The 19078-nt window shown below is 35.8% G+C and overlaps 1 protein-coding gene across 4 annotated transcripts in view; it reads right to left on the bottom strand.

The window, feature by feature from the left end:
- DPYD (dihydropyrimidine dehydrogenase) overlaps positions 1 to 19078 on the bottom strand; it is a 641531-nt gene that overhangs the window by 106247 nt on the left and 516206 nt on the right. For all 4 annotated transcript variants that reach the window (XM_087930179.1, XM_087930180.1, XM_087930177.1 and 1 more), the window contains one exon: positions 13589 to 13731. In XM_087930179.1, coding sequence (XP_087786305.1) covers positions 13589 to 13731 — 143 coding nt within the window. The remainder of the gene's footprint in view (positions 1 to 13588; positions 13732 to 19078) is intronic.

The raw sequence follows: 19078 nt of genomic DNA, 5'->3' as shown, positions 1-19078 counted from the left end.
GACTGTATGACTGTAACCTTGTTGCTGTGTCCTAATGATTTTTATTGACTTTTTCCTAGTATGATTTGATTGCTTATTGTACCCTATGACTATTATTAAGTGTTGTACCTGATGATTCTCGACTCTTGATGAATGTATCTTTTTTTAATGTACACCGAGAGCATATGCACCAAGACAAATTCCTTGTGTGTCCAATCACACTTGGCCAATAAAGAATTCTATTCTATTCCATTCCATTCCATTCTATTCTGTTCTGTTCTGTTCTTCCATTCTGTTGAAAGCAGCCAAGTGATTCTATGGCTAGAAAATTCTTGAATTAAGAATAAATACAAAGGCAGGAGCACATGGCTTGGGATTTCTTGTGAGATGTATGGTTTATTAGAAAACTATAGTTAGCACATGTCACTAGAATTGACTGTGGGGAATTATACAAGTTTGTTTAATGTATTTGAGGAGCGCTAGTTTGGGACAGTTGCTGTGGATTAACCCACTTAATCCTCCTTCATAGAGTTGCTCCCTTTGGGTCATCTTCAAAATCCATAACAATATTATCATTTTGTACACTTTCTCCGTAGATTTGTTATGTCAATGATTGGAAATGCTTATTTTTCCATTGTCCAAAATGCAGTATGCTCATTTTCCATTCTTTACATCCACCATCCAAGATTTCAGGATACAAAGAAGTAACTTGCAAATACATACTATTCTTCTATGTTAATTGTTGTACATGGTATTTATACTATCAAAACTGACTTATCTCTATGTGTTGCCTTTAAAAACAATGTCAACCATCAAAGGACAGCAAAATGAGTTTTGGAGATATTTCCAGGGCTCTTTCATCTATGCTGCAGCGATGTCAACACATTTATGAAAGATCACAAATGTTTCATTCCGCTATCCTTTCCTCCAGATTTTTGTTGAATTGATAAAATTCCAGCATTTACAGGTATGCCGTTTTGCTTCCTCCAAAAGATGGAGACTTAGCTCAGCTTTGGAACTAAACAACAGAAGATTGTTAAGTAAAAGAACTTTCCAAATGCCACCCTATTAAGAAGTCATCCTTTGACCTTGCAATTTCATACTGATGGGATAAGCAATGAAAATTCTTTACTTAGTATCTTGGTATCTTTGAAAGGTCCTAGAATAGACAAGCAATTTTGTATTTTTACCTTTAAACTGGTTGACTTTTCTTTGAAATATAATGATAAAGCACTAAAAGTATGCATGAAGTATTATTGTCATGTATTGTGTAGGAAGCAAATTTGTCACTGTTTTTATTTTATATTGTTTTTAGTTTAAAAAGTTAAAAAATTTTTTTCCTACTTTTAGAAAAACATTAATGGAAGATCTATCTTAATTTTTTTAAATTCAAAAGAAACCATTTCCATAAGCTTATGATAATATTTTGGGAAGTATAGAAAACTGCATTAAAATATTTTAGGCAAGAGGCATTGATCCTCATTAGACACGAAGTTCTTATTAAAAAAAGAAAAGGGCCAACTAAAACTTGTTTTGAATATTGTATATCACACTTTGGTCAAATGCAGCTAATATTTGTGAAGCTACAAATTCCAGTCCTACACAATTAGATATTCAGACATTTTTAAGCAGATTATTATGAAAAAAAGAAATATTTTGAAGTCCTGCACAGTACAACTTATGTATGTATGCATATGTGTATGTGTGTGTGTGTGTGTGTGTGTGTGTGTACACATACATGCATACATACATAAGTTGTATTTTATATATGTGGTCTTTTCTGACACAAAGCTTTCTTCAGATTTTGACATTCATATGTTGTACGAAGCAATCTTTGCATTGTTTTTACTCAAGTGGCACCTGCCAACTTCTACTGTTTTATGAAATTTATTTATTTATTTATTTGATTTATATTGCCACCTATTCACCCATGGCGACTCACGGCAGTTTACACAATGTAAAATCATATTTAAAACAAAAAATAAAAATAATAAGAACTAACAAAAAGAATTAAATAAATTAGTAAAGTACAATAGAACAAAATTTGGGAAAGCAAACAAAACAAAACAAAAACCAACTCCCATCCCCCAACCCCGATGACAGTGGGTCACACTAGCCATCTGATGGGTTCCATCCCTCTCTGGGTTCCCCAGGCCTGCTGGCAAAACCAGGTCTTCAGTGCCTTTCGGAACAGTATTAACAAGGGGGCCATTCTAATCTCTGGGGGAATGGTGTTCTAGAAAGATGGAGCCACCACAGAGAAGGCCCTTCTTCTAGATCCCACCAGGTGTATCTCCCTCAGGAGTGGGACCCGCAGCATTCCCTGCTTCCTCATTCTAATGGGTCGGGTAGATGTCAAAATATTTATATTTGTATGAAACTTAGCAGTGTCTACATGAGCATTTTCTTATATTAGATTAACTTGGCTTTGTGATCCAGTTAATCCTTGTTTAAGGAACAAGGTTTTCTATAGTTCTGGTTCTTTGGTTCTGGTTCTTTTTTATTTTATGTTTTAGTCATGAATTCTACTTGCATCTTAATCTTAAAACTTATTTAGACAATAATTTTGTCCTTTGCTTTGGTTCTGATTAGATTTATTTCCAGAACATTAGTTCCTATTTTTTAATATTTCCTAAGATCCAGACCCCAAAATAATATCCTTCAACCTTTATGTGCATTTGTTTGCATGTTTTGGGGCCACAATGAGTTACTATTCACATATGAAAGTTCATCCTTGACATTTCTCCCTGTGTAGTCTCACTACTTGACAGTAAGTTTAATATGCTAACTGAACTGATAAGAATTGCTATATATTTTATTTAATAAACAAAAATGATAAAATCCCAACTATCCTCTATTGACCTTACATGATTTGAAAAGTCCATAGATATGACATTTATACCATTATAAAGAATATTACCAAGGCAAACATTGACAATAAAGAGTGAGAATACATATTAAGAAATTAGTAATTAAACATTTTAAAGTGTTGTACACATTTCTTTAACTTTTGAAATAAGATTAATTCATTTTTTAAAGTTTAATGTAGCAGTTAGATAATGTTTGAAAGACTTGTTCATTGTCTTCATAAGACTGGAAGTGTAAAATGATTGAGAGGGCATTGATACATGGAATATGGGCTTGTTCCAGATTTGCCCATTTTTATTTAATAGGTTTCTTAATATAGATTGAAAAGATAAATATAGGGATACCAGGATGAAACTGAATTGCATATTAAATTATATCAATATATGAAGAACTTTGGGTTTATAGAGCAAGAAATGTAGGAAAGTGTTACAATGGAAAGAAAATGACATTTCAGATTTAGAATCTTGGACTAATGATGTACATTTGCTCTCTGTTTATGAACTGGTTCTCTATGTAATGGAAGCAACACCAATGTTACTCCACATGAAGCATAATGCTGTCTTTACCCATTTAGTTCTTTTTTCTTTTTGCTATACGTCTGCTAATGCTTTATGTTTCCTTCTTTTATATTTATGAATTTTTAAAAATTTGTATGGTTTTTTTTTCTATTCATTTTTGTATATTAAAGAAAATAAAACCTATGTTTTTTAAAAAACTGATCAATATGAACTGAGATAAGAACGTTCATTTTAAACAATGAGTCAGTCATCCTTTGTTTTAACAATGGAAGCCATTCTTATTTTAACTGAGTTTTCAATGATGAAAGCAATTTTGTGTCCACAAAATAATTTGTGTATTTGTGATATGGTCCAAATAAATCTTCACATTTATTTGGTTCTATAGTAGTTTTGGAAGACAAAATTAATCCTAATTCATGCATCACCAGTTTCGTTGTAGCATTCCCTTATCCTTGCTCAAGGCATCATGAGACCAATTAAATACTATTAATTGTTTCGCTGGTAATTTCCAAAATTTAAAAAAACAATTAAAAGTACCAGTAAGCCTGGATGAGGAATCTATATGATTCATTCTGGGCTTTTCTCTTTATAATCTGTCTCTGCTGGAACAGGAAAATTATCCCGTACCTCTGCCTTATAATTATTGAATAGAATTTGATTTTGAGACATATCAAAATGGCTGCAAAGAAGGTTGCCCATGACATCACTTGATTGATGCCCTGGTTTTGTCTTCCTTTCTCCCTTCATATGAAGAATGCCGCCCAAATGTTAAAAAAAAAGTTGACCAATAAGCTTATGCTAGTGATAGTTTTACATTTAAAAAATAAATTAAATTGGTCTGGTCTGAAATCTGTACACAAAAACAACCAATAAGATGACCTGATAGAAAACAATTTCCTAATTTTTTTTCTAAGATATTGGAGCCCAACATGAACAATGAGGGTTTTTTTTGGCTTTGTATGCTTTTGATTATTCTTATCTGATATTTCTATTGTTTTAAAATTAGTTTTGCTGCTTACAGTGGTCTCGGTGAGATCTGCAGTATACAAATCAAATCAAATAATAAAAAATACATAGTACTGTCTGGTTTTGAGGTTCCTGTAAGTACCTGGTTTTGCTTCTGTGGGAAATGTTGGTCAGATATACGGTCTTTTGATGTGATGCAGCCAAACTCTTTCCATGTCTTTATATAAATGATGAGTGTTTCTCATTCAGCTTGAAAAATGTCTCAATCCTATTAAGAGCTGAAATAAAATATATCTATCTAGCCTAATATCAACTTGTGCATTGCTTTTCTACTCATGCTAACCTTAGTATTAGCAGAAAAATGTGTGTTTGCTACCTTCCTTTTAATCTGTTTTTTTTTCCATAGCAGTAAAAGATGGTAAACTATCCACCTGAAATTCTAATCTTTTATCAAATTTTCTCATATTACTTTATGTATCATAAAATCAAATGATTGCATTTTTGATAACTAGGCAGTTTGTATGTATATTACAAATGTCTTTAAATTTGTTCTCTTGAGAGAAACCACTCTGCAGGGAGGATCAAAGACAGCCAAAAACTAAACTTGTCTTTTTTAAAAACCCGCCAATCTCTTTTTAAAACCAGACTTAACTATTTTGAAACAGAACCATTTAAATAACTTAGACTGAAGAAAGTTTCCTTTCTTTTGTAAACTATAGAGCGGAGTTAAAATGTGGAGCATTATTACAGGGGTAATTTTACCACTGCAGCTCCTAGGGAAGGTTTTTGCTTCGGCTTAATAGACAAAAATGTCAGGACTGAAAGATGTCTAGCCAAGAAGTCCAGGCCACCTAGACATAAACAGGTCTATCTATTTGGAAACTGTCTTAAAACCCTGAGACTGAAAACACTAAGGAGAAGTGCACGTAGAGAGCTAAAATGCAAGGATTTCTCTTTTTTGGAGTCCATTCTGGATGAACTTTTATTGCCCTGCACTTTTGACAGACAGAGATCTGTAATGAACAATACTGAAAGCAAGAATTTTGAGGCCCTTACTCCAGGGGCCATATTTTTGTAAGCAGCAAGTCTATCAAAACTAGCCAGCAAAACAATTTTTCTGTCTTGGGACCTCAATTTAGTCATGGAGTGATTAACCTCTCATCCTTTTGAGCCTATTCCTTCAAAACTGCTATATTTTCTTTCTGTTAAAATTGCTTTTGGGCTCCATCAGCTTGGCTGTAAGAATTTGTGAACTCAATTTTGTGTCCACGAAAGAAGCGTATTTGTGATCTATAAAAGAAGAAAAGTTATCTGACCCCTAAAGTCCTATAGGAATAAAGCAACACCTTCCTCCTTTCATACAGACAAGACACGATTCCTTCTGCTTGTCTTTTTGCCCAGATAATTTTCAAATTTTGTAAGAGCAAAATGGATGGTATTAGAACACTACAAAAAAAAATAAATCCCAGTTTCTGAAACAATTTCTTCATACTTTGAAGAAATGACTGTTGGCAAGATAGTCCAAACACTATTGTTGACTGGGAGGCTTGCTTTAGAAAATGCATGGTGTTTTTTTTTTTAAAGAAAAACCCTTTTCAATATAGTACTGATTATAGAGCTACAGAGCTGAAGACAAAACTATAAAATGTAGATGCTTCCTCTTATGCAAGAGTTTTCCCCCTTCATCTTCTTCAACTGCAAAAGCCAATGTTGAGAAATAAATATTGTTTAACATTGTCTTAGTAAAGGAACAGGATAAAACTGAGAATGAAATTAACATAAAGCAAATATGCTTAACTTTCACACTGAAGGTTCCTATTTCCTATTGCTCCCCTCCTCTTGTCTGTATGCCTCAAATCTACTCTAGAGTTTTCTCCAAATCAATTGACAAGATCTGGGATTGTGAAGCTATTAATAATTCATTCTCCTGGCAAAACAGTACTCAGCAGAAGGACACTAGTAGATCCAACTTTACAGGTCTAACATTTCCAACTTCACCATCAGTGAAAATTGCTTAAAAGCAGCAAGATTTTTGATGAACCATTCAACAACATTTTCATTCAGTGAATAAATCCAGCATGGATGAAAGAATACACCATTAGAACCTCATTCATTTTTCAATATCCTGGCCAAAAGGATGAATATATTTTTTCTAACACAACAAATGAATATTCAAAGAATTCAATGGCTAAAACAGACCTAATTTCATTTTCAATTAGTCTGTCTGTCTGTCTGTCTGTCTGTCTGTCTCTTTCTCTCTATCTCAGGATCTTGCTGTCTCTCTCTATCTCTCACACAAATATTTCTAGGTATATGTGTATATGTGCATGTGTGTGTCTGTGTGTGAGAGAGAAAGAGAGAGAGTGCAAGAGAGATCAAAAGTGACTTGTTCTATTTCTTTTCTCGTTACAGCTGCTAGAAATAATGCCTGCAGAATCCTTTTCAACAAAAGGTCATTTATGTCAATGGACAGCACATAGAGGATCAGATCACCTGCGGTAATTGCAAATTAATGCTCTACTGCTAATGCATTAACTACACACTATTGATCTACAATTGAATCATACAGGCTGCTCTGAAGTGATTTTACTTTAATATTTTTGTGCTTTTATGGCATATTTGATAATGCAATTTCTCTTTCAACTGGAATTTTCTATAATTGTCTTCATTTTTAATTTCCCATAGTAAGATGATTTTTAAAAAGGCATGTCTCTGCCTCAAAAGCCTTTTCAGAAATACATACACCAAAGAAAAAGAGGTGACTGGGTTGAGGACATGCATATGGGAAGAAGAGATATGTGAATGGAGATGAAAGTCTTATTTGCCAAACCAAAGGTTTAAGAAAAAGAGCTTGCTTAAAAGAAAAGAAAATATGTTGAGATGGAATACATTTTGTGAAACATAAATGTATCTAAATATTAATCCATTTTTCATCACAGAAATATCACAACTTTGGAAATCTAATTGTAGAAGTCTGACACTGTTATTCTTGTATTTCTCTTATTGTTATTGTTCTATATTAACATTCTCCAAATCCTGAGTTCTGATTGGTCCACGCGGACCGCAACCCAATTGGTCAACTAAACTACTGTGATTGGCGTGCTAAGAATCTACCGCGATTGGCCGAGCCGATCGCGGGAAATTCAAAGTGCTGTCATTGGCCGCCAGGCCGCCAGCCGGCTGAATAAAGCCGAGCGGCTCGCAGGTCCTGGACAGAACTGTATACTCAATAAAGAGCTGACTGTTCACTTTGGTCTCGCATCTCAATGAGCCCGATCTACCCGATCTAACAGTTATATATTGATAATTTTAACTTTTCATAGCTTTAAGGCAAAACAAATATCCACCCCACCTCACTACTGTGAGACTGTGTAATTTTAAAACTTTAAGGAAGAATCATGCTATGTTTTGTCTGTGTTTCATCCCTTACTGATACCACCAGAACAAAGTATGTTCGGATTCATTGTTGGCTAATTTTGAATTAATTATTGTTTTGCTTCAAGTGTTGCCTGGTTATGTCAATATCACAATATGTTTTAGTAGGCAAACTTTAGTAGGCAAATTAATTATTTAGTATATCTATAAGTTGAAAACATATGACTTCTAGAGCACTTCCTAGATCTCCATTTTCTACAGTGACATTCACTCCTGGAGAAGAAAAGATACCCTGGTAAAGTTCTTCTGAAAGTGACAGTTTTTAAAGGAAGAAAAAAAAATTGAATCTTCAAGCAAATAGATCAAGGCATTGCCATGCCTTAGAATCATTGAATCATACAGTTGGAGGGGAAGAGAGAAGCTCTCTGATGAAACCTCCCGCGGAGTATAGGACCTTCTTTGGAACCATCAGAATTAAACTTAGAATCTTCTGAAGGATGCTAACTTCACCAAATCCTGAATCTAGGGAAGGAATCCTGAATTGTTTGAGGGGAGAAATTCTGGTCCTGGACTTCATCTGGCCAGGGGAACCTTGGCAAGACTTAAAAAAAGAAGAAGGCCAAAACAGATCCCTTCTAAGTAAAAACTATTTCAGCAGTAAGGCTTAGTACTGTGCAGAATGTTTTCAACTGTTTCATGCTTGAAACACTCCATTTTGACTTTGAAATGTTTCAAGTAAACATGCTTTGCACATCCTTACAGAGCTCTATTTATAACTGAAGTATTTTTCTACATTGCCTTACAAGTCATTATGGTTGGCTGGCTGCAGTTTTGGAAGCTTATAAGCCATTGGACAAGTTAAAATGAAATTGGCAAGAAAGGAAGCAGCAGCTTCCAGCCTCAAGATAGGAGCATTCGGGGCTGGGACTCTTTATCTGGGAGAGTAGATCCAACAGACCCCAGGAATGACGTCTGAGCTTTCTATCCAGAAGGCTGTAGTGTTATGTACAGTTAAGATACTGTGCACAACCCTTAATCTCTTTGGCCTTTGGTATAGGATCTGAGATTGAGGAAGATATATACTACCCATAAGAGTGAGAAGGTAATTTTATTTATACATACACACTGTAGTGTGTGTTTCAGAGGTGGTATTCAGCAGGTTCTGACCAGTTCTGGAGAACTGGTAGTGGAAATTTTGAGTAGTTCAGAGTACCAGCAAATACCACCTCTGACCAGATCCTGTCCCATCTATTCTCTGCCTCCCGAGTCCCAGCTAATCAACTGGGTCTTCTTTTGTTGCGGTGCCCAGGAGAACGGAGTTGGAAAGCAGGTTAGTGGGGTGGGGAGGGAATGGGATTTTGCAATAACCTTACCCCTGGAGTGGGATGGGAATGGAGATTTTACAGTATCTTCCCCTACCACGCTCACCAAGCCACAGCCACCAAGCTATGCTATGCCCACCAAGTCACACTCACAGAACCGGTAGTAAAAAAAATTGAATCCCACCACTGGCATGTTTGCATGTTATTTTATGTGTGTATAGATATGTCTATGTGTATAACACACACACACACACACACACACACACACACAAACATGCATACTGTATGTGTATGTATAAATGTGTGTATCTGTGTATATACAAAGACATACACATTTTGATTATTTTGAAGTACAGTACATCAGATGTATATGGCTTCCTTTGAAATTACAATAAAATAACCTAGCTAAGATAACTAATTCTACCTTAGTTACCTTAATCAATCTGAGTCATTATTCACAAACTTTCCATCAAGAAGTCATTTCCTAAATAAAGTGTCTGAATTATCTGTAACTAACATTAGACTAACTGCATATTTCTCTTGTAGCAGCCAGAACAGTTAATCCAAAGAATAAGCTTTCAGTTCTGATTAATAATATTTCTTTGCAAGGTAGATAATGATACAGCACATGAATTCCAATGATTGTTCTATTTCCAAATGAGAAACCTATATAGAGACAATTTTAACAGAAGCTTTTAAATTTGCTTGCTTGTGCTTTTTGGTTATAGAAGAGTAGGACTTTTTTGTGTATGTGAAGGGAAAGCAAATAGTATATCTTGATTGCTCTGGAAACAGCTATTAGGTTTCCTATCAATATGTGAATCAGTTACTCTATTGGTCTCTGAGTTCCTTTTATTTACTGAATATCTGATGTTCTGTCATACCCCTGGCAAGAAATCAGCAACTAGAAGAAGAGAGGGAATGGGAAGACGCACCTGTAAGACTTCACTCTGAGGGTCAGAGAAATCAAGCTGAAAAATGCCCCACTGATTCTGCATCTATGTACCTTGACTCAGTTCTAAGTCTTAGCTACTCAGACTAAAAGAACATTCTCAACACTGTGTTGAAAGCTAAAGAGAAAAGAAACAACAGGCAGACTTAGGAAAAATTGCCATTTCAAAAAAAAAAAAAAATCTTGCTCCCAAGTAGACCATTTTCTGCTATCAGAGTTGACCAGAACCTAATATGTTTGGGTAGAAGCTGGCAACGTTCAACATATAATGGTTCTTTCTATGAAGAACTAAATCTTGACACTTGGCACAAAACCTCACTTTGTGCCCCTTGCTTCCAATGAACAAAAGAGACTAATCTCCTGTGGCTTTACATCTAGTTACATCTGGTTTTTGGAAAATTTTGGTCTTCTCCTTGCTCGTGCTCGGCAGATAGACACTTGGCTTCAGAATGGACTATTTCTTAAGGCAGGACTGTAACAAAACTTTGCCACTGACTTCAATAATTGGCCTCTGATAATGTCAACACCAGACTGTTAACAATTTTGCTACAACCTTATGGGCCACAGAATTCCTTACCCTACTTTCGGAAAATATTAACTTTCAGTTAACCCAACTATGGACTCTCTTAATGTGTGCTTGTGAGATATCCATGTTCTGCTTCTCTAATCAACTATTTAACCATGCATAAGATGCTCTCATTGAGATGAGTCTACCAGACTGCTTCACCTCAGATTCTTCTCTCATTCCACTCTCATAAGAGGATTGCATTGTTTGTTAAAAAGTAACCAGAACACAGCTAAAATTAAGCTTATTTATACTTTGTTGGCTATTCTCTTCTTGAAAACAACGAGTCATAAAGATGCTCAACTTAAATTAGTCTGAGTTGTGCCTATGTAGATGCTCCTATACAAATGGCATTGAAGGGAACAGTAGCTATAAAATAATATTTTATGGAATTGTAATCAGAAGCCTTCAAATATGGTATTTTTTAAAAACAATGCTGTTATTGCACTCTATATAAAATTATCCTACCTTGAAGTTTTCAATAATAATTTTGCAAAAGAAAATTGTTGATTTTCTCACGCACTATGGTGATTTGGTCTTGCCTCACTAATTCCAATTCTTGGGATTCTCCAAAGATAGTAAGAACACCAATCTATTATGTAGGTTTCTTTGGCTCTCGATTCTGTTACATTTTAAAAATGTATTATTATAAGCAAGTTTCAGATAAATTAATAACAAACCCGTTCACCCATCTAATCATTCTGCCAAGTTATACATTAACAAACTAATCAAGATATCAATTTTTGAAGTCAAATCAAAATCCTTAAGCAAGTTGGAAGGAACACTATAATACATTTCAGCTAATCTAACATTTTAATGGAAATCTTCAGGGGCTGTGTGACAAATTGTAGGAAGTTATACAGTCCTTTGGTTGAGGTTCAGTTCTAATTAGTAGTCATAAATGAAATCAATGGAACATTCCCCTGCTGATCATACTTTCTTTTTTCATACTGCTCTCAATGCTGCGCTAGATCGAGAATAAAAAGTGGGGAGCGCTGTTTGTAATATTCTAAAAATTAAAGTTTCTGACAATATTAGTAACTTTTATTTAAATGTGAGAATCTGTTCTATAGGGTAATTTTATCTGTGGCTAGAAAATATTTAACATTTAAAGTATTAATTTAAAATTTGAATGAAACCTCTCTCTCTCTCTCCCTCTCTCTTATAATTAATTATAAAGTAAAGCTGTTTGTACACACACACACACACAGAGCCTCACAAAACTGATACACTCTGGTTTCTCTTCTCCTTTTACTAAAACTGATATTTTTTACAGATAAACTCTCACATATTTGTCAAATGTTATACAATGTTGAAGTTGTGAGGGACTTCATGAGATTTCTAAAATCTTGCCAGATTTGTGGAACTTTAAATCTGCACTTAAACAGACAGATTTTATCACTATATTTTTCTTTGCTTTAAAAAAAGATTTTTTTAAAGCACTGACAATTCCACTTCTTCCTATCTGGGTCTGTTTTTTTTTTTTTCAATTCCCATATGCCTCGGGTTTCTGTATTTTCATTGATGGAAATAATAATTCTAATTTCCTGGTGAATGTTGCAAGCAGAAGGTCTTGAATGTTCCTTTCTGACTGTTTTCCTTCCATCCATTTTTAAAAAATCAATTCCAATCATTATCCTCTCAGGTACCATGAGTGTCTGCTACAAGTGAAAATGCCAAAAATTGACAACGTTTTATTAAAAAGCATAAACTTCAGTATTGTTGGGAGATGTGCTAATTGGAAAAGGTGTTACCAGACTCCTGACTTTTGACAACACAGCTCTCTTTCTACTATGCTAGACAGTAGATTAAGAATTATTTTCAATATACTTTTTACTGCAATTTAGTGATCATCCAGATTTTTTTTTTCATTCAAAGATCAAATTATTTGCAGAGCCAATGAGCATCTCCACTTTTCTGTCATCTAACTAATTTATGTTAACCAGAACTCTATGACATCCATTTTCTCGGGACTAATGAAAAACAAATCTATCTAACTGTAACATTGCTAGTTTATATTTTACTTTCTAAGATTACCATAAAGTAAATTGAAAGATAATTTGTCTGAAATCAAAATAAAATACGAAGGATGTTGTTGGATTAGACCCAAGGCTTATCAAATTCAGCATGCCTATGGCAAGCCTCAGGCAGGATATTAATATAACAGCAAGATTCCTATTATCTAGCCTTGCATCTGATATTAAGAGCATACTACCTCTAATACTAGAAGTAATATATCTCTATGAAGATTATCCATTGATAATCTTATTTTCAATAAATTTCTCTAATCTTTTAAAGCTCTTCAGGTTATGGACAGACCATTACTAATTAAATGGGTTACTAACACAATACTTTATTTTAGATATGTTCAATAGCTTTTTACCATTTTATTCATTGTATAAACACATATGTTATTGTGAAATAGGAGGAAATTTCCATTTATTTTTCATAATCCTTGATTGTAATAATTGCCCTCATATACCTATTTATCTGCTATTTTTACAAAGTATCATAAGATATAGATGTTATACATAGGATTCTTTGCTTATTTTCCCCTATTTTTATTACCTGCATCTTCATGCTTTTTTCAGTTCTATTTTTATTGCGTTCATCTTCATGCTTTTTTCAGTTCTATGGCATCCTCATCAAAGAGCAATAACCAAAATGTACGTAATATTCCCTTTAGAGATCCAGCTGATATTTACAAACAGTTTTTGTGATATTGGCATTGTGCAATTATTTTAGATTGTATGTTTATAATGATTAACATTTCCTACTTATGTTTTACAATTGTTAATATTTGAGGTATTTTTTTTCATATTTATTCACATCTATTGCTAGGCCAACTATGGCGGAAAGATAGATTATGAATTAAATAAACGACAGACAACAATGACTGAGAAATGAAGGAAAAATTGACTGAGGCTTAAGCCTCTTCCTCATCTGTCTTCAAAGCAAATTTTTGTACTGTTTCAAAAAAGAGAAACAGGGAGGGAGGGAGGGAGGGAGAGGGAGAGAGAGAGAGAGAGAGAGAGAGAGATACCTGTAAAACAGAAGCACCACTATGAAGAAATTGCAAGCCGCTTTCAGCTGAGTCAATGCCTCCTGTTGCTAAGACAGGAAAACCAGGAAGAGCTCTAGCAATTGCAGAAACAGCTCGAAGAGCTATTGGTCTGATGGCATTTCCTGTGTAAATAAAGAGAGTTCATTAGTGAAGGGCAGGAATTCTCAGACAAGGCTATCTCTTTCTCGGCTTTTGATCTTCTTTTTTTTAACCCTTGAGCTCTTATCTATACAATTAGTTTACTGTCTTCCTTCAAGACTCTTCCATAGTAGAACCTTTCCTGGTCTCGCCTCCAGTTTTCAAAATCACTAATTTATATGTATATATGGAGACATGCTTTCCTGCCTTCATATTACATTTACCAATCATTGCCAAAACATGATTTTATCATAAAAAATGAACCCAGGTGATGTATACTTAATGCTATAAGCAGGAGTTGGATCCTTTGAAAAATGCTAAACTACAAGGTCACTATGGGTTGTATGTAAATGGCCATAGCTTTCTCTACCATGCAGAGGAACTATCAAGTTAAACCAGACAAGAGAACTGTGATATGCCAAACTTACTTCTGAGAACAGTACAAGTGTAAAGTGCAGATGGATCAGAACAAAGAAACAGAACAAAAAATAAATTGACTTAATTCATATTATTCCCTGTGAATCTAAGGCTTCTTCCTTCTATTGCATTTACAATAGTCATTCAGAAGTAACACTTGAAGGACTTTGGGTACCATGTTCATGGGGACCTGGGGGAGATGTATTTAATGTCAATGAATTACTATGTGGACACTAAAGCACTTAGTAGAATCACACTCAACTTTTGACACTAACTGCTACTTGGTTTATGCTTATGTGTATGCAAACCTGAGTTAATAATCTTCCACATGCTATATACCCAATAAAGATGAGTAAAATACAATTATAATGGCCTAATAAGGATATACCTTTCAGATCAATGTACCTTTCCAAGCAATCAGCAAGTTTGACTTGGAGCATGGGTGTCAAACTGGACCGAATGCATTATGTGCAGGCTACGCCTACCCCAGCTCCATGAATGGGGAAAATGTCAAGAAACATCATGTAACAGCCATGTGACACCGTGTGTTTGATACCTGTGACTTGGAAGATTCTTATAGTCCAAAAATAGTTTTCTATACTTTGGTGAATAATAATATAAACACAATAATTTTATTCCATAGAGTAACCTCCACAGCAGATATAATCCCACACAATGCTGTTCCTACTGATGGAAAACTCCTTTGTTGAATGAGTGGGCTGGAAGGCTTCACCTCCAAACTGCATTTCCAAAAACTTCACTTTTACATTTTGGCATGATGCGTAAGCAATATGGCCACACTGAGATGTCTCAAGTACTTGGAAAATATTCCCTTTCCTTTAAAAAAAAAAATCTGTTTGCTGATAGGATTTCTCCATAGGACCCTGAAAAAATCTGTTGGGTTGTCATTTTTGAAAGATGTTTCTTCTGTGCTTATTGCCTCCAGGAAAATGTCACCTCCCTCTGACAACCCACCATTTTTACAGTCAACATCGGTCTTTACAAACAGGTTGTCTGACAAGCCTATCCCATCAATGCATCTTGCTACTGAATCAGCATCCAAATACACAGACATGCTGTCTTTATTGACATCTGCTCCTGATTCAGCATATGAATTATCCTCTAGGGTTATGCCACCTTCAGCTGCTTCAGCAGAGATTCCTCCTCATTATTCACCTCCTTTGGCATATCCCCCGTTTTCAAGAATGAACTCGCACCCCTCATGCATCTGCTCCAGAACCAGAATTCAGGCTGTCTTAGAGGGACCGAGAAGAATGAGCCACAAAGAAGGAAGGCTGAGATAATTTGCTTTGCATTGGTGGGATGGTGCAGATCAATTATACCTCTTAGACCACCGGAAACATTGCTGAAGCCAAAATATATAGAGATGGAGGCGGGAAGGTTAGAGAAAGGAGGAAGCCTAATGAGGCACTTAAGTCCAAACAGCAGGTAGAAAATTATCATCTTCTTAATGAATAGTGACCAATGTTTGACCAAACTTGTCCTTTAAAAAAAAAACCAACACCTTAAAGAGCAAAAGTAAAGATCATAGCAAAACAGAAGATCAAACGAGAGAAAGAGAGAGGGCAAAGAATTCCCAATGCGCCTTAATGGATGGCTTGATATTTGCAGCCAGCTTAACAAAATCAATCTTAATGAGAAAAGGAAGAACACAAAGAGGCTTCTAGAATTCATACTGCTCTTTCACACTTGAGGAAATGTCTTTCTTTCTTTTAGATTTCCACGCAGCTACCAAAAATTGACTATAAACCACAGTATGCTCGTGCAAAATTCTTTTTTTCTCCTCTTCTAATGTTGTACAAGAAGCCGTGTTTAAAAATGGAACCAGTAATAAGCAGAGTATCAATAATTCAGTGACTGCCTAATTGGATGTCAGGAGGGCTACAGACTTGCTTAGGCATTGCTTGTGTGAAAGAACAAGGATATTACAAAGACGTACAGGACTGTAGGTTTAGCCCCCATCCTGCCGTCAAAGTCATCCTCCCACTCCCCCAAGGGTTCCTAAAAAGCTTCTGCAGCAGAAAGCCATTTCTATCCCCAGAGGTGCCCTGCATGATTTCCAAATGAAAATTCAGAAGTGATCCTGAAACATATGAATAGATGGGAGGAATGGCCCATCTTGGACCATGGGCTAAATACAGAACGGAAACACCCCCGCATGCAAATTACATCCGAACAGGTTCTGTGCAGCTAACAGAATGGGTTTGTAACCTAGGAGGGAATAAGGTTCGCCCCTGAGGTTTCTCTTGATTGGTGCTGAGTCCTGCAAGAGCCAAGCAGTTTGTAAACTAACATGATAAGAAGAGATATCCCACTTTAAAGAATAATTCAGAAGCATCCCATTGGTTTCAAAAGCAAACAAAATCCATTGAATTCAATAGCTGTTTGGGCTGGCCTTTTAAATGCAACTCAGGTCTTTAAACTGAATGCTTCGATACTTCAGAACAGAAATCATTATCTTATACATTCACTTTGACAAGTGTATCATATACAAGGAATAATTGATTCCAAATACTTACAACATGTGCTAGCTGCTCTAACATATACCAGTGAAACATGGGCACTAACCTCCCAATCGATACAAAAGCTATGAGTGGCACAAAGAGCCATGGAAAAATACATGCTCGGCATTACAGGACAAGATAGCAAGACCCGTACATGGATTAGAGGACAAACGAAAGTATCTGATATCATCAAGAAAGTAAAAGAATTGAAATGGAAATGGGCTGGTCACATAATAAAAAACAACTGATGGCACGTGGACCAATGCAGTCATAGAATGGATCCCAGTTGATAAAAATCATCCACGAAAGAGACTTAAAACAAGATGGAATGGTGACATCAGCAAGTATTGGGGGTCCAGTTAGCAAAAGAAAGCTTAGTACCGAATGGGTTGGAAACAGGCAGAAGAGGCCTTCTTCTGCAGTGGAGAGATAAGGGCTGTCCCAAAGGTGCTTTTTCAAGAGAAAACTGGGCTTTCTGGTTTTTCTTTGAAGACGTTTCGCTTTTCATCTAAGAAGCTTCTTCAGCTCTAAAGGGTGTCCATCCCAAAATGCTAGGCTAAATGTTTGAAGAAGCTTCTTGGATGAGAAGGAAAACGTCTTCGAAGAAAATCTAGAAAGTCCACTAGTCTCTTGAAAAAGCATTTTGGGGACTACCATGGCCTGGATGACTGAGAGTCTCCATAGATATAGACAATGGCTAAAATTAGGTTGATGAAATACTTACAAAGTTCTAGAACTTAAAACATTCTACAGTGTAGCAGTGCTTTCTAGAAGCTAAGAGCCTCCCTACACCTAAAAGGTTTACAAAAAGGCTTTCAAGTGCTAAAATGCCGTTCACTGTATGACAGGATATGGTCTTCTGATTTGCATACTTCTGCTTGCTTGCTTTGATTAGTTTTTCTTAAGGGTGGATGGATGGGCTATGGCAGCACAATCCTATCCAAACTTACATAAAAATAAATTCCACCAATCTCACTTTAAATCTTATGTGCCCAGGACTGAAAACTAACAGTGATATGAATAGCAGAAGAAATAAAGTAAATAAAGAAATAAAGTAAACTAACAGTGATATGAATAGCAGAAGAAATAAAGTAAGTATCATAACGCAACCTTTTTTCCATCTTTTCCAACCTTTTTTCTAGCATAGATAGTCCTTAACTTACAACCAATGGTGGGATTCAGCCAGTTTGCACTGGTTCAAGCAAACTGGTTGTTAAATTAACCCCGACCTGCTATCAAAATGGATCCTCGGCACTGCGTTGCAGTGGAGAAACAGGCAACGGAGCAGCCAGTGCAAGGGAAGGAGAAAGCTGCTGACTATTCAAAGTTACAACTGTACTGAAAAAGGTGACTTACAATTATTCTTTTCCCTTACTACACCCTCATGGTCACATGATCAAAATTGGGAAGTGGCATGTATTTACAATGGTTGCAGCATCCCAGGGGGTGGGATGTTCATGTGATTTGCGATCTTCTTAGCCGGCTTCTGACAAGCAAAATCAAGGGGCAAAGCCAGATTCATTTAACCACTGCAGGAATCAACATCTGCAGCAATTTGCTTAACCACCATGGCAAATTTTGTAAAATTGGGTACAATTCACTTTTAACAACTGCCTTGTTTAGCAACAGGATTCTGGTTGCCACTTCGGTTGTAATTGAGGACTATCTGTAATCCTCTTCTTGGGAAGAAACAGGGGAGGTTGCTGTCCTGTGTCTTGTTTTACGGGCTCCTGTGATTATCCCAGTGGCCAGAAATGGACTCAGAAACTTTTCTTCTATTTGAATCTCTTCGGCTATTTAGGCTCACAAGTCCTATCAGGCCCAGCCTATCAAGAGATCAACAGTGGCAAGATCATAATCCTACCCATCTCAAGGGACATATTCATCTCTAGGGAAGATTGGGTCACTGGTCTATGTTCTTAATCCAGAAAACAGAGCTATTGCATCTCTTATACATTATTATTTCCCCCAAACAATTTCTGTCTCGTAATTCTCCATACCCATAGACAGATAAGTGAAAGTACTGTGCTCCTCCTTTCTCTCATCATAATAAAATTCACAGGTATTAACAGTTTTGCCGTTCATTTTGGGTAACATGACAGCCTAACAAGAGAGGAAATAATATATCCCGATTTCCAGAGGCTCAACATGTTTCTGCCTTACACTAAATTAAGTAGGAATAAAAAAAACCAACAACATAAAAGTAGTTCATTATTATTCATTTACAAAACCTGACTGTCCCTGCCCAATGATAACGGGTTCCAAAGGTAGCTGTTAATGGAAACGCGAATGAACTCTATTGTCAGTGAACCACCGACAGATCATCGACTCCATGGTTTCCAGTACATATATGATACAGTAAGTAAGTGAATAAATTAGCTGGTCCCTG

This window comes from Pseudonaja textilis, chromosome 3 (genome assembly GCF_049901715.1).
Source record: "Pseudonaja textilis isolate UNSWEBS1 chromosome 3, rPseTex1.2, whole genome shotgun sequence".
NCBI classification, from domain to species: domain Eukaryota; kingdom Metazoa; phylum Chordata; class Lepidosauria; order Squamata; family Elapidae; genus Pseudonaja; species Pseudonaja textilis.
The sequence above is the reverse complement of the archived record's forward strand: the minus strand, read 5'-3'. Positions and strand labels throughout refer to the sequence as shown.